At 32.7% G+C, this 25,585-nt stretch overlaps 4 protein-coding genes across 4 annotated transcripts; 2 read left to right on the top strand and 2 right to left on the bottom strand.

Moving 5' to 3' along the window:
- Positions 1-4: 4 nt before the first annotated feature.
- LOC124536143 (peroxisomal membrane protein PMP34) lies at positions 5-2,202 on the bottom strand. Its single transcript, XM_047112602.1, has 3 exons — positions 1,764-2,202; positions 1,622-1,682; positions 5-1,407 (listed from the first exon to the last, which is right to left on the bottom strand). Exons 1-3 carry the CDS (start codon positions 1,815-1,817, stop codon positions 686-688), a joined length of 837 nt encoding a protein of 278 aa, XP_046968558.1. The 5' UTR covers positions 1,818-2,202; the 3' UTR covers positions 5-685.
- Positions 2,203-6,479: 4,277 nt separating this feature from the next.
- On the top strand, positions 6,480-14,085 carry LOC124536168 (WASH complex subunit 5). The gene is made up of 11 exons (XM_047112643.1): positions 6,480-7,166; positions 7,346-7,448; positions 7,539-7,730; positions 7,840-8,051; positions 8,400-9,817; positions 9,898-10,157; positions 10,670-10,797; positions 11,200-11,595; positions 12,390-12,616; positions 12,861-13,011; positions 13,851-14,085. Exons 1-11 carry the CDS (start codon positions 7,045-7,047, stop codon positions 13,990-13,992), a joined length of 3,351 nt encoding a protein of 1,116 aa, XP_046968599.1. The 5' UTR covers positions 6,480-7,044; the 3' UTR covers positions 13,993-14,085.
- Positions 14,086-15,479: 1,394 nt separating this feature from the next.
- Positions 15,480-17,438, bottom strand: LOC124536443 (leukocyte receptor cluster member 1 homolog). Its single transcript, XM_047112984.1, has 2 exons — positions 17,222-17,438; positions 15,480-17,137 (listed from the first exon to the last, which is right to left on the bottom strand). Exons 1-2 carry the CDS (start codon positions 17,242-17,244, stop codon positions 16,306-16,308), a joined length of 855 nt encoding a protein of 284 aa, XP_046968940.1. The 5' UTR covers positions 17,245-17,438; the 3' UTR covers positions 15,480-16,305.
- Positions 17,439-18,777: 1,339 nt separating this feature from the next.
- LOC124536435 lies at positions 18,778-25,547 on the top strand. Its single transcript, XM_047112976.1, has 5 exons — positions 18,778-21,310; positions 21,385-21,560; positions 21,668-21,875; positions 22,082-22,225; positions 24,371-25,547. The coding sequence occupies exons 1-5, from the start codon at positions 19,088-19,090 to the stop codon at positions 24,527-24,529; spliced, it is 2,910 nt and encodes a 969-aa protein (XP_046968932.1). The 5' UTR covers positions 18,778-19,087; the 3' UTR covers positions 24,530-25,547.
- Positions 25,548-25,585: the final 38 nt, after the last annotated feature.

Below are 25,585 nucleotides of genomic sequence, written 5' to 3'. Positions count from 1 at the left end.
TTGTGTTTATTATTAAATAAATTAATTACCACTTTCCCTATTTCCTTAACCCATAGAACAATATAATTTATAACAAATTGTTATTTTTAGGAAAAATATTTGGTTTTAATCACAGTTACTTTATAATTTGCAACATTTAGTCTAACTAAAAGAAATGCCTACATTGTTATTCATTTTACAACTTCCCAACTACTTCCTTATTGTATGGATAATATTCTTGTCATATATCCTGTAGGTCATTACTAGTTGGCAAAGGAAAATGTACTTATAACATATAACATAAAATATTGTTAAACAAACACTGTAAGTATGATCTGAACAAGATATATGATTTTTTTAAATATTGAATATTGATCTAAACTATGTATATAAATACCATTTTTAATTTAACTGTTGTAATATATGTATAAGTTATGGCATTGGATTTCAAGTTAACAATTTTCTCATATCCATCATGAAATAAGGTACATTTTATAGGTTTGTCTTTTAAATAAGACTTAGAACTTGGACAATACAAAAATAAAACTAGAATCATTTTATATATTTCAATATTCACAACACCCAATCCAAAAGAAAATATTTGAACCAGTCACCAATAATTAAGGTAATTTTAAATATTGAAAAATTTGTATAAAAGGATACCAAATACCAGAGAGCTCAATTGGTGCTTAAAAAACTATTAGAATTATTTTTTTACTAGCTTCACTCTCATTATAGTTAAAACTAATCGTACAACTTTTTCATAAATTAAAAACATCAGTGCTGCAGTCATAACAGTTTGCAACAACTTAGCTTCCAAACCACGGAACATTGACAAAGGTTTTGATTTCATGTTTTTGAGCAAAGGTTTTACACTTGTCCCAGCCCTAAGTCTTGATTGAATGAGCTGCAAGGGATATGTCAGAGTTGTTGCAATTGCTTTAGCTATGGCACCAAGTAAAAATGCTGTGTAAGAATCGAAATATCCCTTAGACACAAATTTTCTCTTTAGAGATTCATACACCATGAACTGAATAGCTGGATTTGAAACTAATAATAGAGATGGGACTGTACCTGACCACAAACCCTTACAACCTTCTTGCTTCAAAATAATGTAAAGTCCTTCAAAGAGACTTGAATAAGAGTTATTTTGAAGCTTCATCCTGGAGTTTACAACCCAGAGTGGAGAGGTAAGGAGAACATTAATGCTACCAGCTAACATTCCAAACATTAAATCTCTTAGTGCTGAACTATTATTCGAGGCTGCTCGTCTCAAAGCATGGAATGTATAAAAGTAAACAAAATTTGAAATAGATAGAGATTGCAAAACAGGATATAACCCACGGTACAGGGAATGAATACCCTCTTTATGGGCTATTTTGATCAATAGCTCTAGTGATGAGCCATGTAGTTTGATGGAATCGTCAACTGTAAAAAAAAAAAACACTTTTCAAAATGAATTAATCTTAGGATTCTTACTGCAACTATACTTCTAAATTAGTATAATTCTTGCAGTAACCAAGACTTAAGTCTTATTTTATGGTTTTACAATTATCATTGTATGGTTATGTTTCAGTGACTGAAAATACCAATAATTTAATTAATAAACAAATAAGTAAAATGACAAGAGATTTTATTTTACCTTGTATCCTTGATCTCAAAGTATCTAAAGGATAAAATGCAGCCATTCCAACAACACTGCCCTGAAATTTATAATGTTTTTTTTTTGTATTTAATTCATTGAATAATTTCATTAATATAGATATAATAAAAAATATACAAACCGTAGCTCCAGCTAACGCGTGGACAAGCGTCTCATAACTTAACAATGACGACATAGTAATAAATAGTAATGATTTATAACGTAAAAAGATATATTAAATATTTTTTTCACAAGAAAAATTACTCATGACTTTGGCTTCGTATATTTTTTAATTAAATGTCATCAATAATAAACATTACTTAATGAAGACCGCATCATAACTTTCTTTAATTGTCTTTAACTCATATCTTACATTATTATTAAACTGAAAGACTTGAATTACTTTTCAGTCTTCAGCTACACTCACGCTCACGTCTCAGCATTAGAACAAAATTTGTATTTCCTACTTTGAACTTTGATAGCCATATCCACGGTGTTGCAGTTGTTTAAAATGATTCTCTATCTAGAAAATATGATTTTTTTAAGATGATAACATAGATTATTTCCTTTATAAATGAATTCAACATGAAAACTTTGCTCTAACGCGCACAAATATGTAGTTAAGGGTGGATTTACAAAAACGATGAAAAATCACGTGGAGGTTATAAAAAAAATTATACTGCCAAATATCTTTACTTTTTTTATATTTACAGGCTTTATATGTACTTATTTTATACGGCACTTTAATCCAAACACCCTTAAAGTCAACAGATGATTTTTAACAAAATTAATACATCCATCAAAATCATCACCGCCTGGCAAAAAAATGTGACTCTTACAGTTTGCGGTCAAATAAATCGATTACCCCACGTAAGAAGCAGATTGTAATTGACGATATACATTTATCCATATTGCATCTATATTTAAAAAAAAGTTATAATAATTTCTTCGCAAAATAAATAATTAATAAATAAATAAAAAATTAGCACCGACTTTCGTCAACACCGTCACAGAAACATCAAAGTGGAGGTAGTTCCGTATGTATATTGTATAGCATTTGCGGGGCACGCGATACCCCGACCCGCTTCCTCAGTTCTGAGCAAACTATGAAAGGAGACGCAAGTCTGCCGAAACGCGGTCCGACACCAAAAATTTTGAGTAAGTGTCCAAAAAAGTTGTGTTTAGCCAAAGTCACGTCATTTCCGTCAAGTTTTACATTCAAGGTAAGTACTTTCAATAAGTTTACGATAAAGTGTATATAAACTTAGTTATAAGTGAAGATGCCAAAAAGAGTAGCGGTATCCTACTATTATTATTACTTTTCTAGAAAAATCGATGTAACGTCCTAATTGTCATCACCATACGCATCATTACCGTTTATAATTAATGAGCGGTGATGACAACAGGCGTATGGTGATGACGATTTTCTTAATTTGCTTGAAACTTACACTAAGAGTAGAATATGTTCCAAACACTCTCCTTAATCAGAGAGGAGGCCTTAGCCTAGCAGTGGGAAATTTACAGGTTATTACTGTTACCGTTTGTAAATAAGGGTTTGGAACATATTCCACCGCACATATGGCAGATTTTCGATGAAATTATGCACATGCAGGTTTCCTCACAATGTTTTCCTTCACCGCCGAGCGCGAGATGAATTATAAACACAAGTTAATTAAGCACATACATATATATAGGTCCTTGCTTGGTTTTGAACCCGAAACCATCAGTTAAGATGCACCCTTTCTAACCACTGGGCCATCTCAGCTCAACAGGCTAACGAACGGTGTATATATCTAAGTTATTTTCTATTTCAAACCGAGAATAGAGTTAGCATCAGTATAAGTTTATAGCAAACTAAGAATGGACTTAGCATCAGCCACCACCATTCGTAATGGTCCCTTCATGGTATACCCTACCCTTAGAATTGTACGCTCTATTAATATGACTGTTTACTTTCAGACCACAAGTATGAGTAAAACAAAAAAAAGCCTAGGAGAAGTTCAGTTATCAAAACAAAATATAGCTATTAATAAACGTTTAAAATATGCCACCATAAAGCAGGATCCTGAGTTATACAACATTATTAAAGAAAAAGAAAAGAAAAGATATAAATACAGAAAAGAGGCATTAGGTCAGTTCGTATCAATAAATGAAAAAAGTCCAAGAGAGCAGAGAGTACAGCGCAAGAAATGGCGTGAAGCAGCTAAAAGATATCGGGAAAAGAAAAAAAATGAAGCAAAAGATAAGACTATTGAACTAACACCAATATTGGTGAATCCCGATAATAGTAATGAGACGACTACAAAAGATCATTTAGAACAGGGTAATCAGGACCCATTAACAACACCCACCAAGTTAAAATGTAACTGTTCAGTAAAAATTAAAAGAATTCGATATTTAGAATACAATAAACGAAGACAATTGTTAAAAATAATTATGGATTTGAAAAAAGAAAATAAACGACTAACACAAAATATTTATGGGCAAAAACTCAATGAAACTAAAGAAAAATCCAAAAATATTAACTTTACAAAAAATTTGAAAACACAGAAAACCAAAATGTTACCAGAAACAAAGATCACTAAATTAATAAAAGAGTTTTATGTTGATGATGCAAACAGTACGATCTGTCCCGGAAAGAAACAGTATATTACACGATTTAAAACACAAATGCAGAAAAGGACTCTCAAAAGTTCGATAAAAGATTTACACGAGAAGTTTATGAAGATTCATAAAATAAGAGTGAGCTACTGTACGTTTTGGAAATGTCGTCCATTCTGGGTATTGCCTGCCACTGCGGCGCAAAGAGACACATGCATGTGTGAAATACATGCTAATATTGATCTCAAGCTGGAATCTTTATTTAAGGTGGGAATCATTAGAGAGAAGAATCATCACGAATTGCTGGAAAGTCTTTGTTGTTCAAGATATGCAGAGAAATGTCTTAAAAGAGAATGCGGTCTCTGCAAACGCAAGAATATTCAATTCAATGAGTTCTCTAATGATGCTGAGTTATAGTTTTTTATAAATGGATACGATCCCGAGAGTTAATTTCAACAAAAAAAGGTCCTAAAACTATCACTATCACCAAGAAAGACGAAATTAAAGCAAAACCCCTCGAAGTTATCAATGAGCTGGATACAGATATGAAGTCATTTTTCGAGCACTGTTACTTAATCTATACACAATATAGTGAATTGAAAGAATTAAAAAATTCTTTGACTGTTAATTCTGCTGTCATACATGTCGACTTTTCGGAAAATTATAGAATGAAAGCAGCTAGTGAAGTTCAGTCATTACATTTTGGCGGGAGCCGCAAAGAAATTGTTCTCCATACTGCCGTTATTTATGCTTTTGATTTTCATAGCAGTGATATAAAACCAACATCAGTCTGCACCGTCAGCGAATGTCTAAGACATGACGCTCCATCAATATGGGCACATCTTTTACCTCTGATAAAAGAAAGTATAAAAATTAATCCATTTCTAGACACACTTCATTTCCAATCAGATTCGCCTACATCACAATATAGAAATAAGTACATGTTTTTTATATTATCACAATTTTGCCAAGATTTCCCACAAATTACAACAGTCACATGGAATTACACTGAAGCTGGCCACGGAAAAGGAGCCGCAGATGGGGTGGGGGCTGTAGTCAAGAGGACAGCTGATTTTCTAGTGAATCATGGCACAGACATTACTAGTATAGATAAATTTATGACTGTCTTGCAAACACACACCAATGTAACAGTTATTGCTGTAAACGAAACTGACGTGCGGATGAGAGAACAGAAAATACCCAGTAAACTTGAACATTTAAGGGTACTCTGAAAGTACATCAGGTCCTGTGGCAACTTCACTGTGATAGGTTAACTTTGAGATCATCTAGCTGCTTCAAATGTACATGTGGCCAGATATGTGATCATGGAAAACATTTAGGTTTTATAAAAATACCACATTCGGCCGCAATAACCATAAATCAGGACGAAGACAGAGATCATGTCACTCTATTAGCAACAACAAAGCGTCGAACTCTTTGTAACGTTACCAATTTACCAACTAGTCTAAAAGTACTTGTAGCAGGGCCTTCAAATATAAAAATACTCTCCAACAAATTAATCCAAATACAAAAAAAATAGTCCGAAATTTTATGGCTGCATGCAGGTAGATTGGTAAGTGTGAGAAGATTGCGAAATTATGAAAAAAAAAACATCTAAAGGACTATTGATTAAGTAAATGAGTAAAAACTGAGAAATTTGATGATTACGTGATAATAATTAAGAATAAAATGCCTGATTACGGAAAGGTAAAGACATTAAATATAATTTTACCTCCATAAGACTGATTACCAAAAAAAAACCAAATTAAATCTCAATGAATATAAAAATATAATAAGTTGATTTAAGAAAAAATGTTTAAGTACCTACTAAGTTTAATACTTTATATTTTAGACTGTTGATTTATTTGTTGTTGATTAATCATTAATAAAGTTGATTTCCTTAAAACTTGTCATTTAATTGTGAATTCATGTAGGTATAAAGTGTCATCACCATACACTTAAGATCATCACCATCCATGTGTAAATCATCGCCATACCACAGCCGTCAACACCATCTCACCTCTTTTTATTTAAATGCTAATATTTTCCGATTTAGGCGTTAAAAATTAGTCTAATCACATTTTAGGAGAATTTTAGTTATCCTACGATTGTTTTATCTAGTTTTACAAGCATTCCATCCAACGTGATTTCAATTTTTTTAATTTTTTACTTGAGGAAATTTTTCTTGTGTAAATCCATCCTTAAATGTGATTTAAATTATTTTTGGAAGGATGGTAGATATTCAGGAATTAAATTTGCCTAAATCCCAATTAATAAATGAAAACCTATTCATTTCAGATATAATAGCAAATTATTTTTTTAATTGAATAATGAAGAACTTAACCAAAGACTTTTTACTTTTACACTCCATAGTGACTTATCCATAGTTAACTTCACTCTAATGTCAAATACCCTAAATTTGTGTGACAATGATCGTCAGTATTTGACAAGTAAATAAATACTAAATAATCAAAGGACATTCACAACATATTTCAATACAAATAAAAAGCATAAAAAATCATCCAAAGAGTGTACACATTTTGTACTGTTAAATGATTAAGATTATAAGGATGTGAAGACGTTATAACTTAAAAATTTAGATATACTAGAACAGCGAAATCGTCTCGTCTTCGACCCTATATGTAGTAGATATTGTTTCATTTAATAATAAGTTTCATAAATTAAGTTATTTAATGTTTTATTATTTCTTATGATATGTTATAATTTTCAAATATTTATGCGATACGTATCGCAAAAGAGAATCTATGGTTTCATAAAATTCATGAGTATAATCATCATTACTAGTCAGGATTCAAGAAAAAATGAGGGTATTTTTAGCCGAAGATAATATTTGCGCTCAAAACTTACTCAAGTTAGTGTCTCACGGAAATGCTATATTAGCTGAAATATTAAGACTTAAAGACCACATACCAAAAGTTTTTCTGTAAGTAATCTACTAGTAAATGAAAAATATTTTAAATAATTTTTTTTTTAATAATATTTCTACATAGTTACTTGGTTGAAATACTAATTGAATTAGTTATTTTAAAATTTTCCATTTCTGGTATTATTGTATGTATTCTGGTATTGACATTTTATGGACTTAATTATTTATATTTACAGATTTGATACTAAGGAAATTCAGCAACAATATCAGGATGTTATCTTGGACTTTAGTTACTTTAAGATCTCTGAAGCACAAGAAAAAAAAATTAATGTTAATAATGTGAGTAAACTAGAAAATAATTACTTATTGTACGTACCATGAATAAATTATATTAAATGATGTACAAATGATATATTTTCTTAATTTTAGAAACTACAAGATTTGGATGACGATCTTAAAGAAAAATATTTAGAATTAATCACTCGTTTTTATTTACTCTTTGAAAATATTTACCAGTATATTGTTGATCTTAATGCTTTTGTAGAACAATTACATGATGGAGCATTCATTCAACAAACAATTGAGACCGTAATGAGAGATGTAGAAGGAAAACAACTTTTGGTTTGTATTTCAATCTTTAAATCAAAATAGATTGACTCTTAAGCTTCCTCAACATTTTATTTTTATAGATGTGTATATATTTAGTCCAAAATGATTTAAAAATTTTCAGTGTGAGTCATTATATCTATATGGGGCTATGCTCCTTTTATGTGACCTATATATACCTGGATGCGTGCGGGAAAGGTTATTAGTTGCATTTTATCGCTACAGTACAAATCAATCACAATCTAATATTGATGATGTTTGTAAATTATTGAGGGAAACTGGCTACAATCAAAATCAATGCAGAAGACCATCTGACTATCCAGTTGAATATTTTAGGTAATGTCATGTAATTAATTTTTTTTTATTTAATATAATTTTGTACTATATTTTTAAAATAACATAGGTACATTAGTACCATTCTGCATGCAAAAAGTTGTAATTAATAAAATAAATATTTAACTTAACAAATAGTTAATTTAATATTAAATAACAATGACTAATTCTCAATAAATATATAAAATACATTCCCTAATATTTTTATATGTGTTGTAAATATAAACAGAGATCACCACTTATATGGCATATTAGAAACAATAAGAAATTTTGTAAATTTTACACTAAATTGACAAGTGAGCTTATAAATCCAAAAATTAGAATGTTTTTAAAAAAATATAAATTTTACAGCCGTGTTCCGATTAATCATGATTTTATTGAAAAAGTAGTTGGTAAATTAAGATCTGAAGATATTTACAACCAACTTGCTGTGTATACCATTCCGGAGCATCAAGCTTCCGCTCTTGCTACTCAAGCTAGCATGCTTGTAGTATGCTTATTTTTCACACCACACTACTTACATAATGATACTACAAAGATGAGAGAAATTGTTGATAAATTCTTTCCCTGCAATTGGATCACACCAATTTATATGGGAGTCACAATGAACATAATTGACTACTGGGAAAATTTTAAAGCAGCTAAAAATTCTTTAAACAATACCTGTAATGCAAAAAACGTAAAAGAAATATATTCGAAAAGAGGCGATGCAGTTCACTTGCTTATTAACAAGACCCATCTTTTACTAAAAGAAGGCACCTTAACGGATGACTTTGTTTTAGACAATATTGGTAAAATAATTAACGTCATTTTAAATTGTAACCATGTCTTGCGCTGGTTGCTGTTACACAATAGCGACGTTATATTTTTTGATAATAACAAAAAGAGCAAATTGCTAAAAGAGTTAGTCATTAAGGAATCTAATTACGATCCGCTGAAACTACTGGAATTACTTATAAGTACAGCTGAGCTAGAATTAAAGATTAGAGAGTCTCTGAAAAATGTACTGGCATCGAGGAGTGAAAATTGGAATAAAAATAAGAGCCTCGCTTTAGAAGCGATTACAAATTTGTCCCAGTTATTTTCTGGGGCTAATCCTTACACAAAAGTTACTGAAAACGAAGAACTTAAACTTTGGTTCGAAAAAATTGCAAAACAGGTTTCATCTTTAAATGAACCCATCACATCGAAAACTGTGAAAAGCGTAACTCAGCTCATACAAGTTCTAGATAATGTTGAAGAATTTCACGGCATAAAGAGCACTTCCACTGTGGTTCAGTTTCTTTTTGAAAGCAAAGAAGCTTTAAAAAATGTCTTAAGAGCAGCCTCTCTTAAAGAAGATTCTCTAGTTACATTAGAAACTGTAGCAGACTTCAGTTATGCTTGGTGTACAATTGACTTATACACGAAATATATGCAGGACAGCATCAAAGAGAATCCAGCAGTGACCAGTCGACTGAGAGCACTTTTCCTTAAATTGGCAAGTGCTATGGAAATACCATTATTGCGAATAAATCAAGCCCAAAGCGACGACTTGATATCCGTGTCACAATACTACAGCAGTGAGCTAATAAAATACATTCAAAAGGTGTTACAAATTATTCCAGAAATGGTTTTCAACATTGTCGAAAAAATAATTGAACTGCAAACTTGGACAATCAAGGAAGTGCCAACAAGAATAGAAAAGGAAAAATTAAGGGAATATGCGCAATTAGATCACAGAATGGAGGTTGCTAAGTTAACACATTCTGCGTCAACATTTACGACAGGTTTGTTTAAGAATTTTATTGCAATTTTTGTCTCATTACGTTGTGCAGAGCATTGTTTAGTCATTTATATTTATTTTTAGGGATTCTTGATATGAGATCCACATTAGTTGGCGTTATAAGAGTAGATCCAGCGCAGTTATTGGAAGAAGGATTGTTGAAAGAACTTGATGGACATATAAGCAAAAAAATATTTGAATTCATCGAGCCAAAAGAAAAAAAAACTAACAGCTTAGTTCCTCGACTTCAAAAACTTGCGGAAAGCATGGACGGTTACAAGAGATCCCTGGAGTATATTCAAGATTACATTAATATTCATGGTCTGAGAATTTGGCAAAAACAGGTAATAATTGTTTATTATACTATATATATATTTTAAAAGTATTTTTTTTAATAACATTTGCTCAGACTTAATATAAATGTTGACTCTCTCTAAATAATATTATAAAAATGAAAGTAAGCTACTTTATTCGTTACGCTGTCCCATGTCTGAAGTAATAGACCATTATCATAATCTTTGGCAACACAGTCTAAGGGATATAATAAAAGAGTTCAAGCTTACTTATTTCGTTAAAAATATGGTGCGGAACTCTTAAGCGTTCGGTTGCATTAAATCAAACTACTTAAAAATACAACAGACTTATATATCTTTGAATATATGTTTCTTTTTTCATTTCTGATAGCTTATTTAGTCTATTCGAATCCCAACACAACAAGTATTGATGTGTTAAGTATTGCTGTTAGCCAGTAGAATATCTTATGAATGAGTGGTTCCTACGCCATACGGGTTTGCAGAAATTTCGACCAAGTAGATTATCTGAGTTATAAAAACATACGTCCTTATTTCAATCGCAGGTGTCCGCAATTATAAATCAAAGCGTAGGAAAGGAAATAAGTATTCGAAAAGGAGTGACACTATATGGACCATCAGCTGGCTTCATGGGAAGTCTCGCCCGTCAGATAGCTCAACTGGCAGATGCAAGGTAAGGTAAAGTAAAGTAAAGTAACAGCCTGTACATTTCCCACTGCTGGGCTAAGGCCTCCTCTTCCATTAAGGAGAAGGTTTGGAACATATTCCACCACGCTGTTCCAATGCGGGTTGGTGGAATGCACATGTGGCAGAATTTCGATGAAATTAGACACATGCAGGTTCCCTCACGATGTTTTCCTTCACCGCTGAGCACGAGATGAATTATAAAGACAAATTAAGCACACGAATCAGCGGTGCTTGCCTGGGTTTGAACCCGCAATCATCGGTTAAGATGCACGCGTTCTAACCACTGGGCCATCTCGAATATTACAAAAAAAGATTTGATTCAAATTGATATATTTAATAAATAATTCGTTTTGTATTATTTTACTTTTAATGTGAAAAATATTTACAGAGCATGCGTTTATATAAATATATGCGCCGCCTGGTTCGACATCAAGAACCATAACGAGGTTATTAATACGAAAACCTTCGCTAAACTAAATAATGCCATTGGTGTAGTTGGATTGCATGGATTAGATATTTTATACGGATATATGATTAAGAACCAGTTGCATAATGTTCAAAGTGTATTCAGAAGTTCCAATGACAAATTTTCGACGAGCAACTTCGATATTAAGGATCTGGATCAAACAATAGCGAAAGGACACAAAGTATACCAGCAATTATCCGATACAATAATTCTTATAGGAACACTGCAACTCCTCAGGAAACACATCGCATTTCAGTTAAACACCAGTTGCAAATTTGACTCGGCACATTTGGAAGCCTCCTTGCGGACCATGAACGAGTTCGTATATAAATAGTTCATTCATAAAATCTTGATATTATTTTAACTTGTCTTTCTGAGTATAATAAGTTACCATTCTGCTTAAGGAGATTTGTATCTCATCCCGCTACAAGGTCTGGAGGCCTCCGGGCCACAAAGCAGTGGGGGCCCTAGACAAACAGAAACGTGAACAACCTAATAATTATATTATCATGAATTAATTACTTTTTAATTTCAATCACTAGGCTATGATTTATGACTTGTATCGTTAACTTTTAAAATATTAAATAATAACATTTTATTATAATTTGACTATGTCTCGGTATTTGTTAACTTTCTGAAAAATGTGGCCCCCACTTATGTGGAGGCCCCAGGGCAGTTGCCCCGGTTTCCCTCCCCTAAATACGACCTTGGGTAGGTGTATAGTCTATTCCAATCAAAGAAAGATTACAGACAAACAAAACCTTGGATTTACGTACGCCAAGCGATATTTAATCCATCCACTATATTGTATTCTACTAACACCTTTGGTTAGGTTTAAATATCTTTATTTTATAATGTAACACTACTCTATTTAACTACTTATCTACTTTAATTTTACTTCCGAAGTTCCGATTACAGTTTCGACGACCTTTAGATGGCAAATTATAATTTCGCATCGATTAATTATTTATTTAAGCTCTCGACCAATAATATCTCGTCAATCTGATCTAAAATGTTGTTTATTTAGTATTTGTCCTCTTGTGGTTGGAATAGATTATAGGAGCGGATGATAGAGATCAAAGTAAAAAAAATCTTTATATTGATTTTCACAGGTCACTATTAAATGAAATAAAAAATAACAGCAAAACCGACTCGCAAACGATGCCAGTAGCGCTCATGAGAAATTTAGAAGAGTATTTGATTCGATGCGGTATCAACGAGCCTTTTGAGAAAATATACATTAAGAATGCTCATGAGCTCGTGAACGCAGACATGGGCCGCATTATGGCGATTGTTTTGATTGCGCAATTGCCTAAATTACAATTATGCTTAAATACCGGTACGTATACTATAAACTTAATATAACGCAAGAGTTAATTAGTAAATTAAAAAAAAAAAGACATTTTATTTATTTTGAAGCAATTTGTGTGAAAATACTAACGTTTAGATTAAAATATTGATTTTCAATTCTGAAATTTTGCAATTAAAATTGTTAATGTTAAAAACTAAACTGTATATTATTTTATTTACATTGCCCCGGAGTAAACTATGTCATACTTAAAGAATCATATTCCTTTTTCCAGGAGATTTAATTACGAAAAAACCTGGAGAAAATATAGACGGTTATCCACTTTTGGTGGGAATTTATACTTTACTGCGCCAATCCAAAACGGAAAATATTGAAATTTTCATTGATTTCTTATGTAAAACAGCCAAGACTATGACTTTTGCAAAGTAAGTACTAAGTGTTATATACACTTATATATTACCACTACTAATACTAAAATTTGACGATCTGACGAACGTCATTTGTGCTATCCATAAAGCAAAAGCTTTAAATTCAAATTATTTAATTATATTTAAGATACCAAAGTCTCGCCACACACTAATAAAATATGGAAATTTCTTATCACATATGATGCGCTTCATAGCTATAGAAGATAAAAGTTGATGGAATAAAAAAAAAATAATGGATTTAATACAATTATAGTAGTTTAATATAATTATATATTGTATTGTACTTTGCTGATGAAATCTTAGATGTTCACGAAATCCATACAGTAATGCCATTATTTACATTTGGTAAAGTTCTTGACCTCTTACTACAATCGTTGTTAAGCGAAAAGCAATCTGTTTATTAGAATATCATTGCATATCAATGATATTCTAATAAACAGATATGTTATATCCATTCTAAACAACAGAAAAAAGTGTGCCGCGCCGGGGACCGTTTATTTTAGTTTATTTCTACATTTCGTTAAAAGTAAAATGGATAGCTTGATAAAAACAATAAGTAAAAGGGATAACTAGGTGTTTTAATTACGCAAAACGTACTAACGTACGTAAACTCAACTACATAGTACATAATTACATAGTATGTAAAACGTAACGTACTATGTAATTATGATGTATTATAACGTATTACTACGTAAAACAACTAAAGGCAAACGTCTCAACTAGGACGTTTTCTAGTCTTCACTTTTGCGCGTTAATAACATATCTGTTTGACTACAACATCATTGCTGTATATGTCATATTGTCTCTTATAAGTTATATATCTTGTATTTTTGCAGGTTGAAATCTGGGGAACTTATGACTGAAGGGCTTCTTATTGTAAGAATTTTACAATTATTTTGCGAAACCTTTAATTATTCCTTTGGTAAATTAGAAGATAAGTTACCAATGGTTTTGTTGACACACGCGCCGCCAAAATGAAGGTCGGATGTAAAGCGATCTTGGAACAATTGTTGATTATTCGAATTAAAGATGTATATTTGTTTTATTACATTAAATATTCATGTTTATAGATCTATTTTTTCCCTAAATAAGTAAACAACGTGCATTGGAGCTGCAACATAAGAAGTGTAGTATTCAAATAAGAGAGATATATTAAATATTTTTACTATGTAGCAATAATTCTATGAGTAAAATTTTAAAAGTGTCCGTTTACCCACACAACCTTATATATGGCCCTAATTGGTAGTAGGGCTTCGTACAAGCCCTTATCTGCAAAACTTAACCCTTTCACCGCCAGACTTTTTACCGATTGGCGTGCCCCCAGCGCCCGGCACAATTAACAATAAAATAATACCTACAACAAATAGGGCTGTGGGTACATTTTTTGTGTTGATGTCGATATTTCGCTATAATAATGATATTGTATTTACGAGCTTGGTTAACCAACAACTACATACATATAGTGCGACACAACTTAGATGTCGCATCGGCAATATTCGTAAAACCGGTCACATCCGAATTAAGTACGGTATCCTAAATTATCAATATTTATTTCTCATGCGAATATGATCTTTGCACAAACGTAATAACTTGTAATATTATATGACATAATATATTCGTCAATTTGACGCGTCGATTTACATGCACTTGCTTTCTCTGACGCGTGAATTTATAGCGACGAATAGCGTCGAATGGCGCGATAGTGAGCTATTTCTATTGGTTGTGTAAATCGGCAGTAATCGGTTTTATTTTCATTCTATTGCATTTTCCGATGCTACATCTAATTTGTGTCGTACTATACTTACCTACTACTGTATACTCTACTACTACTACTGAATGAAAATTTTAAAAATGATACATTACAATTATTATTATAATTTTTATACATCTAAGTCGACAAACAAGCGTAGCTCCCCTGATGGTAAATGACAACCGTAGCTTGTAACACTAAAAACTAAAAGCACCTCAAGCGCATTGCCGAACACCCCCCCAGGAGCTCTGGTTACCTTACTCACCGTCGGGCTACTCCATATTTCGAGGAGGGTATGTCCTGCTTTAACCCTACCTCAGTTGAAATAAGACTAAATAAAAACAAAATAAAAATTATAATTACTGTTCATCAATAATAAAATCTTAGTCTGACACAAATTCATCATCGTCATCGACTTCTAGAATCCGAATTAATTATTCAGCAGTTATCATGGTAATTAAAACAGGAACATAAAACTATTACAAAAACACGCGCAACACTAATTGAAAGTTTCATACGTTTGTGACGTCATGAACGGTCGTGTTTATCCGACACAGGCGCTGGCTATATTAGCAAAATGGACACAGTCTAGGGATGGGAATTTGCATTTATAGTTGACATACAGAAATAACTAAATCGCTAATTTCTTAGAAAAATATATATTTACACAGTAAAAGCAACACGTTATTAAATAACAATAACTTAATGTGCTTTTTTTATTAAATAAGTTGGTCTTTAATACAATATTTTTGTTAATAAATATTCCATGTCTTATAAATTTTTAACATTATGTCTCATCACTACGGTCGGATAAATACGACACAGGCGTTGGAAGTCAATGCATTTTCTCCTGAATAATATCAGTAAATTTACCGTAATGATATAGCATTTTATTTTGTTTCTTGATATAAATAAAAGGTTGAATAGATAAACTTTTGAAAAAAGTATGTATTTTAGGCTAAAACATCGTAATACCTTTAGAAATTGAATATATAATAGACAGGGTTTTGTGTCGGATAAATCCGACTCAGGCGGAATGAGCCCAAAATGTTTTGTCGGATAAATCCGACTCTGGCGGTGAAAGGGTTAATATAGGTTTGTAGGGTGAGTAAGTATAATGTCTTAGTTTCTAAGGTTGGTGGACCATCCGTGATATAAGAAATAATCCGAAAATTCTATTCCAATAGGTAAAGAAATACCATATTATGTTACTTATATTATTTTTATTCCAATTTATATAGTATATAGTATTTTTATGACTGTTTTTATCTAAAGTTTAAAATTAATTAATATAAAACTTTATAAGTATATTCTTCTAATAATGTATCTTATATTAAAACTATTAACCTGTATTGGGTTCATCCAAAAGATCAGGAGCAATAGTTACATAAATATTAGGATCACAAATACCAGGTGGCCGTTTTAATATTACGCTTGATCAATTTGACATAATATGTATTTACAAAATAAATTAATTTAAATTATTAACTAAATATTAATTCCTAAAATTGTCAGAATGGACAAACCTTTTGGTCCTACTCTTATTTATAATTCTGCCTTGCAATTTCTGGATTGAATTGTGAATTATATTTTGGTTTAATTTTTGGGATTTTGTCATCTTTTTCTTTTTCTGGAGCAGCGCCACTAAGCTTGGATAAGAACATCTGTGTTCTATACTTTTCTTGTTGCTCTCGCTTCAACCTGGCTTCTCTTAATTTTTGTAATTTTATTTTGGAATCATCTTTTTTATCTTTATGTTTCGATTTATTATTTTTCTTTTTATCAATTTTTTTTTTTAATTTTTCCAGATTTTTTGGATTATGACAGAATGACTTGAATGAGTTCATAGGATCTAACCGTTGTTTTGCACTCCATGCTATTTCTCCATCTTTTTCATCTATAACCTTTTCTTTAATTTTACCATCTTTATCTTTTAATGTGAGTTTCTCATATGTATCTTTAATGTCACTAGAACGCGAATATCTTGTTGACTCTGGGGCCACGTCATACCAGTTTTTCTTGCCTAATGCTTCATTTGTATCTTGTCCTAAATATGTTAAATAACCAATTTTCTTTTCATATTCTTCATTTTTCTCTTTAATTTCCTTATCATGATCTTTATTGGTGGTTTGAATAGCATGCTCAAGGTTTGCAAATAAATTTATATGCTCAGGAGTAGCAGGGACCTGATCGACTGTTTGAGGCTGAATATCTAATTCTAACAGTTTTTGTTTACTTTTGTGTTTTAAAACATTAATTCGAGCTTCGCGGTTTGCGTTTTCGATCCTTAACTGTTCTTGTCTCTCTTTTTCTGCAGCTTCTGCTTCATCCTTTCTAACTCGTGCAATATTTTCCTTTGTCCTTACATGCCATCTGCAATACCAAATGAAACACAGAATGTCATAAATAAAATCGAAAAAGTAAGCTGTTACAATTTTCTTTTATTGAATGCCATACCTTTTCTTAGGAAGAATGTTCATTTTTTGACTTTTATTATTTAGTCTATATTAAAATAGTTAAACTAAATTTAAAATGAATACAAGTTAACGCTGATAAATTTATCTTTACACGAGTTTTGTACAATTCAATTCATAGTTATACGGTTTTGTATACATTAAATATTTTTTATGTCAAAATTTTGTCAAACACACTTCAGAAAATAGTTTCACTTCACAGTTTGTCTCTGATAGACAAGAAAAAAACTAAGATGTCATTGTTACCACTTATCATAATGAAAATAAAAATATAATTTATAGATTTTATTTTTTCATATAAATAGTATAAATATATACAGGGCTAACGTTAGAGTTATTTTTTTTAATTCTTCTTCAAAAATATCAAAAAATAAAACAAACAATTCAGCAGATTTTTGTATTCTTCTAATAAGCATAAAATTTCCGTCGCGGTGGGAATTTGTTCCTTATTTATTATTCCTTATTTGTGAATTATGAATTGATTAACGGTGCTGCTATCGCTGGATTCCGCTGTGCCTTGTTTCTTGTTCCTTATTCTTTATCTCTTATATCTTGTCTTTTTCATTGTGTAATGGGCTTTACCCTCAATTAAAAACAAATTAAAACGCAGGTTAAAAAACCACCACACATAAATCTTCATCTCTTTTTTTTACTATATTATTTTAAGACAAGTTGTTTGTTGTTGTTTAAAGTGAAGTCGAAAGATATCATATCTATATATATTTTATTGTTTTGCTCTTTTTAGCTATATTGGTATTTGCCACGTGATTGAGAAGCGATATACCAGTTGAGCTGCCAATTCCACTTCAAAGTTTTATCAAGTTTATTGATTTTCAAAATTAAGTATGTAATATGAGTAGAGTTCTATACTGTATTAAAATATCTGGAAAAAAAGAAGTATTGATTAATTAATAATAAATAATAATTATTGGAACAATTTGGGTACAAAATATCCATTATGACATTCTATGCAATCTAATAGAACGCAGTCGTAGCGTATTATATAGAATCTAAGTTAGCCTTTAAATGTCATTCCTTTAAAATAGCAAAAAATAACAATAAATAAAACGATTTTTATAAAATTATAAAAAAAGTATTACATTATTTAAATCATTAAAAACAAATAAGAATATCACAAAGAAAAAATATTATATAATGGCTTTGTATGGCACGCATATTTTGTTTTAAATGTAGTATTCTTTAGTGTTTATTAAATTTATATTACACATTTATTTGTTAGAGACGATTGGAATAAAAATAAAGAAGGGAATAGATTTGTCATTTTTTTGTATTCCATCCCAAACGAAGAAGAAATATAGTTCTTCCACAGACTAAATATTATAGTAAGTTGACACAGCTACCAACGTGTAACCAAGAGTTTAAAAAAATAGTTTAAGAAAATATGGCTATGAAAAATAAATTACAATACTTATATTTATTGTATTTATTAAAGATATGATTACTATAATTTTAGATTCTGTAAAGTTATAGTGTTTTTATTATATATAATTCTTAACAAAGTAGTTTTTATTGGCTATGTTAAATACTATAAGCTATCCTTCATTAATCCACGTATATATGGCGACCCTTTTGCTAGGGCATTAGTTAGACCGACGCTTGATAAATAGAAAATTGAAAAATCTAATGAGATTTTTAAACCTATCGGTACCGTGTTTTGCATTTGTTTATTTATATTATAATTGATTAATGAACTACGGTATCGTTAAAGACGTATTTATATATTATAATGTAAGCAAAAATATCAAAGTGTAATTGCGTTTATTTGATTTATTTATCAACACATTAGGTTATACTAAAATTTTGTGTCGCGAAATATACAATTTATGAAATGGAAACTTTAGAAGAGCGTCCAGTAATTAGCTCGGTGGTTGAAATTATCAAAACGAATACCGTAGAGGAAAACAATGTGGATGTTGAAGAAAATAATGTGTGTCACAAATCAAATGGTGTCGATAGCGACAAAAAAAACGACGATGTACTTCCAGAAGTAACTAATGATGTTACAGAAACCGAAACAGTTGGAGCTATTAGCCACGAGAAACAAGAAAATATTGATGGGTCAACTACACCCCCTGTTGTTGGGTGTACCCAAGAAACTGATGTTTCTTTAAATACTGAGGTTACAGAAGTTTTAGAAACTCCAACGGAAAACGAAAAGATTGTGCAGCAAGAGACTGAGCTGCCTGAAGTGGTAGAAGTCGCTGCTGAAAATGTCATTGAAAGCATAGAAAAAGAGCCCTGTAATGATAGTGAAATTATAACTGAAACCATAGTCGAAATGAATAATATTGAAACAGTGATGAGTGAACAAGTACAGTTCGAAACTGAAATATTAGTTGAGAAAAATGATAATGACGTGAATGAAAATTTATTGATTGATAACCCAGAAAATGATCCCACAAATAATATCCTGAGTGAGCTAGGGCCAAATATAGAATTAAGTGAAGTACTACGTTCTTCGGATATTTCTGAGAACAATAATAGTACAGTCAGACAAGAAGTATTTAATAAAGAAGAGCTGCTTGATATTTTGGAAGGCAATGATATGGAACAGACTGTAGAAAAAGTAGTTGAAATCTCTCAAATTAATCATAATAAAATGTCAGAAGCTCAAATTGCATTGCAACAATTAAATAGGCTAAAAACTGCAAAGAAAAGGAAACCTTATACAAGTAAAGGAAAGAGAGTTGATAAAAAAAACATGAGCATTGACTTATCAAAAGAGGAGCCACAAAGTATATCTGATAACACACAACCATCAGTTGAGGTTAAGCCTGAGAATGTTATTGAGAATAAGGCTCCGCAGACAGATAATATTGTTAATGTGCTGGTCATGGATTGGCAAGATGATGAACCTATAGAGAGTAATTCCAATAACATCCTTGCCGAAGGTGAACATTTATTAAAGGATTCGGAACAAATTAAAGAAAATCAAGTCCAAATTATCTCGTCAGAAGAGTTAACAGAACGCACTTCTATAGATTCTACAGTGAGTGAGGATCAACCACAGAAATCCAGCAAAAGTGGAGATGAAAGTGCTCCTCGCAGATTAAGTAGAGTAATAAAGAAAAAAGTTATTTTTGACCCAGATAATCCAGATACTTTCACAAAAGGCAAATCTACCACAAAGATAAAAGAGATGCAAGTCACAAAAGACCAAACTCCAGCTAAGAAAGTGAAAATAGAACAAACATCGCACAGGTCAAAGTCTAAATCTCCATTATCTAAACTACAGTGGAAGAAACCTTCTCCTAGGAACAGCAAGCAATGTAAAAGACTATCAGAAGTTGATAAGCTGTTAATGGATGAAGGAGCAGTCAATATGATATATCAACTTACACCAGAGGCACCTAAAGGTAGGAAGAATATGAAAACCAAAGCTGAGTTTATTAAGAAGCTCCAAAGTTCTACTCCAGATGGTAAGGAAATGAAATTTAGAGAAAGAAAAAAGGAATCCCTGAGGTATGAGGATGGGGAAGCTAAAAAAATTTTAGGTGGAAAGCATAGAATTTCTTTAAATAGTTCTGTAAAATCACCTTCCGTAAGTGAAGATTTTGAAACTCACAGTGCAGATGATTCAATTATTTACAGGCGCCATTCCTCTAGCTCATATTCTAGTAGTTGCATGAGTCCGCGTCGTTTAAGTGATGTGGATACTGGTAGTGCCCAAAATGTTCACCGGTCATCCAATCAACTCATTGCCTCGGACAATCAAAGTCACACTAAATCAAATTCGAATATTGAAGTTGAAGAGAAAGGTAGAGAGGTCTTTAAGGCTGAAGCAGGGATTATATCTAATAGTGAAATAATTAATAAAGATGATTGTATGTCTATTAAAGAAAAATTAAACTCAAAGTTATCACTTGCTTTGAATAAAAGAAAAAGAGAATCAACTAAATTTGAGAAGCCAGCAAAACAAAAAAAAGCTCATAAGGCAGGAGAGAACGTAACTCTTATACATATTGACCAATTCAAGTTTATATCTGTTAGTATTGATCAAAGACTAGCTGTCATTAGTATACAAAAAACTCATCTCAAAATATGTGTCGAGGTTTGTACTTATTTTGTAAGTATGTTTTTATGTATTATTTCGTTGCAATGTATTTACAAAATATCAAATTTCAGGTGCTTAAGGAGTTAGAGGAAGCTCTTAACTATGTCGATAGCCGACAGGACATATCAATTACCCTCTTGGTGTCTCAATGTGGAACACTCTGTTCGAGTCTCGATTTAAGTCTTCTGCTGGATGAAAATAAAGAAATAAGAGCTAACCACGCCTTTGAACTGGCCGAATCCGTGAGGTACACTCAAACTCAAAATATATTATTGTCTGATATAATTATTATTTCTGGTGTATAATGGAGAATTAGCTAGCAATAATAGCAATAAAATCGGTATGTGTTTGCAGGTGTCTGCTGAGCTCGTTGGTGCGGCACAGCAAGCTGGTGTGCTGCGGCGTGTGGGGCGCGTGCGCGGGCGTGGCGCTGGCGCTGGTGGCGCTCAGCGACGTGGCGCTGTCGTCGGAGCGCGCGTCCTTCTCGCTCAGCGCCGCCGCGCCCGTGCAGCCCGGCGCCGCCGCGCTCACGGCGCGCTGCCCGGCCCTCCCGCAGGCCATGGTATGTGTGCTCTGTCACCCCCACAGAAACTGCTATTTCATATATCAACTTAACTAGTGGATAGCTTAATATTTAGGTTTTAAATAGCTGATGAAGGTTAAAATAAATATGGCAGTAGTATTTTTGCATTGAAATTTATTGGTCTTACTTATATTAGAACAATTGCAAACTGTAAAAGCTTTTGCTCATTGACATTCTTATTTAAGGTTAACGACTTGGTGATATTCGGGCAAAGACTGTCTGCGTCGGAGGCGCTGCAAGGTGGTCTCATAAGTCGCGTTTTGTGGCCGGACCGATTCGACGAGCAAGTATACAACATCGCCAAAGACATCGCCGCACAGCCGACACAAGTATGTCCATCAATACTCCTTGTAGTCGTAGTCGTCGCTTACAGGTTGACAGTAGGCTCGCCAGCCCCTGCCCCGATATAACAATTCGGATATTTGCAAGTGAGTGGTGCCGCCGTTATGGACGCATATGTGATTCCTCGGACACAAACAAGATTGGTACAACGAAAGCAAATCGTAGTCGACGTTGCCACAAAAATCACCCGATTTGCACGGCGGCAACGAGGCGCACTGATAAGACATCGTATCGTTCTCCTCCCTCTTAAATTTCCAATAAATCGGATCGCGACAGCGGCATTTGAGCGTTATATTCGGCGGAGTCAGTCGCACGCCTCGATGATGCAGTCGCTCCAGCTCGTCCGGATCCATCCGCTCGAACGACGCGCGCAGCGACAGCGGAGTCTCGTCGGCCGCACACTCGGGCCAGTCGGGCACGGGACTGCAGAACTGGGAACATAGGACGACGCGAATGTTAGGAAACGGGTCGCGTCCGGCGTCGTCGGCGCGCGGAGGGCAGCGACCTGCAGGTGCACGCGGTCGTTGACCGGCAGGCGGCGCGCGCGCGGCAGCGCGGCGTCGCAGCGCAGGCGGCGCGCGCAGCGGCACAGGCGCAACAGCGCGGGCGCGCGCCAGTAGCGCCGCAGCAGCGCCGCGCACGCCTGCCGCGCCGCGCACGCCGGCAGCCCGCGCTCGCTCGACTCCTGCCGGTTCATACATACACATTCGGGCCTTAGCTTTCCTCGTTGTTGGCATCTTCCGCGTCTGCACTCTCTCAATGTTAAGACCGACCGGAGAGGTATCCGATACTACTTTAAGACCGAATATCGAATCCTCGTCGCGACCGTCGTATGAAATTTTAAATTTTGTGCGCTTTAAAGTATCGATTATCGGGCAGACTAAAGTTACGATAGTTGAGTGTTGATACTCACTAGACCATAGTAGTATAGAATCGGCTCCTCGCTTTCGATGTCCGTTTGGACAAAAGTAAAAAGCAGTAGTGGAATTATGAAGTAATGTAAGTCCATTAGTACGTTTTAATGTATTATTTGACTAATATTCAGAGGCAGACTTCGTGGGTCATAACCTATATTTGTAGATAAGATAATATTACGTTGGCCGTGTACTCTTGATAGTTCTGATAAATATAAATATTATAACTTTAAGTTTACGAGAATAAAATACGGATGAAACTTTTACATTTTGTAAATTAATTGACTGTTTCAAAATAATTATATTTATAAAACATTATATATAACTACTTTGCTTTCTTTTTTTACATAAAAATTATTAACAGTTAAATCCTTAAATATATAAATGTATATATCCAAAATTGAATTTAAAATAATGACTGTATAAATGTTGAGCGTGTGGAATGGTGACAAGAATGCTAGCAACTTTCCCCATTGAATCGCAATTCTGCTTGCATACGGGACAATCGGGCCAGTCGGGCATTAGACACATTATTAATTATACTTTAATTAATAATGTAATAATAAATATACTTTAATACATTCGAATCGTAGGAGCAAATATAAATAAACCTTAATTAATTTATTTACTACAAATAGTTCAGATTAGTAAATGTTTATTATATATATGGTAAATAAGCCTATTTATATTCACTTTTATTGTGCTTCTAAAGTTCCGATGACAATTTTGCCGCCACAATTTTTCACGATTCCATATTATATGTCATAACATTATTCATACTCTCCAATTATGTAGCGTCAATTTAAGTGTTTTTTTTTTACGACGAACATATGGGTCATCTGATGGTAAGTGGTTACCATCACCCATAGACATTGACGCTGTAAGAAACCTTAACCCCACCTTTCATCGCCAATGCGCCACCAACCTTGGGAACTAAGATATTATGTCCTTTGTGCCTGTAGTTACAACTGGCTCACTCAGCCTTTAAATCGGAACATAACAATACTGAGTACTGTTGTTTGGCGGTAGAATATTTGATAAGTGGGTGGTACTTACCCAGACGAACTTGAACAAGGCCCTACCACCAAGAGATAAATGTTATAGTTGTTTAATTGTCGTTGGGAGTCTAAATAGACATGACAGCCTCTTTCAGCATTTATTCTTCTCTTATCATTTGTTTTATATATGTGCAATAATACCCATCTTTTTTAATTACAGACTGTATTGCTAAAGAAGAAGCTTCTTAGTTTGAAAAAGAACAGCGAAGCCGAGCTTACATTCCTTTCGTGTCTTGAAGCAGAGCGAGATCTTCTCGTAGAGTATTGGACTTCAGTTGAAGGTCAGGAACTGCTTCGAGCTACACTTGACGTCGCATGATTCGTCGAATAAAGTAATTGTAGGCTAAAATACCATTATTTTTACACCTTTATTATTCTCATTTTCTTTTTTTTCACTATTATTGTTACAACTTTGGTAAATATCTGTTTCATTTTTGTTAAATCACAATGTCTGCAAATAAATTTTAGTATAATGTAAATAATAAAATTATACAGCAAATTAAGATATTGAATGTTAGATATTGACTAAATAATTTAAAAAATGCAACATAAGTAGTGTACTGCGGTGATAAAGGTCTAGTGTAATATTTGGTAATAATGTAGTTAGTCGTATCACGTGGCACTTGACTGTTAGCTAAGTTGGCGTGAATTTATTTTTGTCGAGGAGAATACTTGTATGTAATATAATGATTATATTCGACTATTGTTAGAGGCATTTAGGACGGGCTAAATGTTACGTAATGTCTTCTATCCTGTATTTTAATCTCACTTTAATGGGAATATATTATAACAATAATTGGCTGAAATATTCGTACTACTTCGTACTGACTAATGAAATATAACTAAATTGTATACACGTATGTATGTATGTATGGTATTTTTAATACGCAATTAATAATATTTAAAGAAATGTCTATTTACAAGTTTGCGATTTATGAAAAGTAGTTTTGTATAACTGGTTAAATTAAAATCATTGACTTTAAAGTTATGTTTAGTGTTAAATTGTTTATGTCTTTGTTTTAGATGTTTGAGTTTATCTATATTAGGTAGATTATATACTTCTTTTTTAAGCCAAAGTTCAACACTGAATTTAAAATTTAAATAAATGTGAGCACTTATTTCACATTAATATAATTATTTATGTTTTGGTAGGTACAATTTTCATTCCTTTTACGTACAAAATTTTCTATTTCTTTAAATAATGTATTGAACTTTACTTTTCGAATTGGACTAGAGTTTATTTAGTGTTTAATTAAAATAGGTTATATACATGTAAGTGTAGCAATAACTTATTGTCTGTTTCTTGAAAAAAAAAATAAAGTGCCTTTCATAGTAAATTTTGATTGTATAATTTACCTCTAACCTTATGTTCAAA

Source organism: Vanessa cardui, chromosome 16 (genome assembly GCF_905220365.1).
Source record: "Vanessa cardui chromosome 16, ilVanCard2.1, whole genome shotgun sequence".
Taxonomy (NCBI): domain Eukaryota; kingdom Metazoa; phylum Arthropoda; class Insecta; order Lepidoptera; family Nymphalidae; genus Vanessa; species Vanessa cardui.
This window is presented reverse-complemented; position numbering and strand designations above follow the sequence as displayed.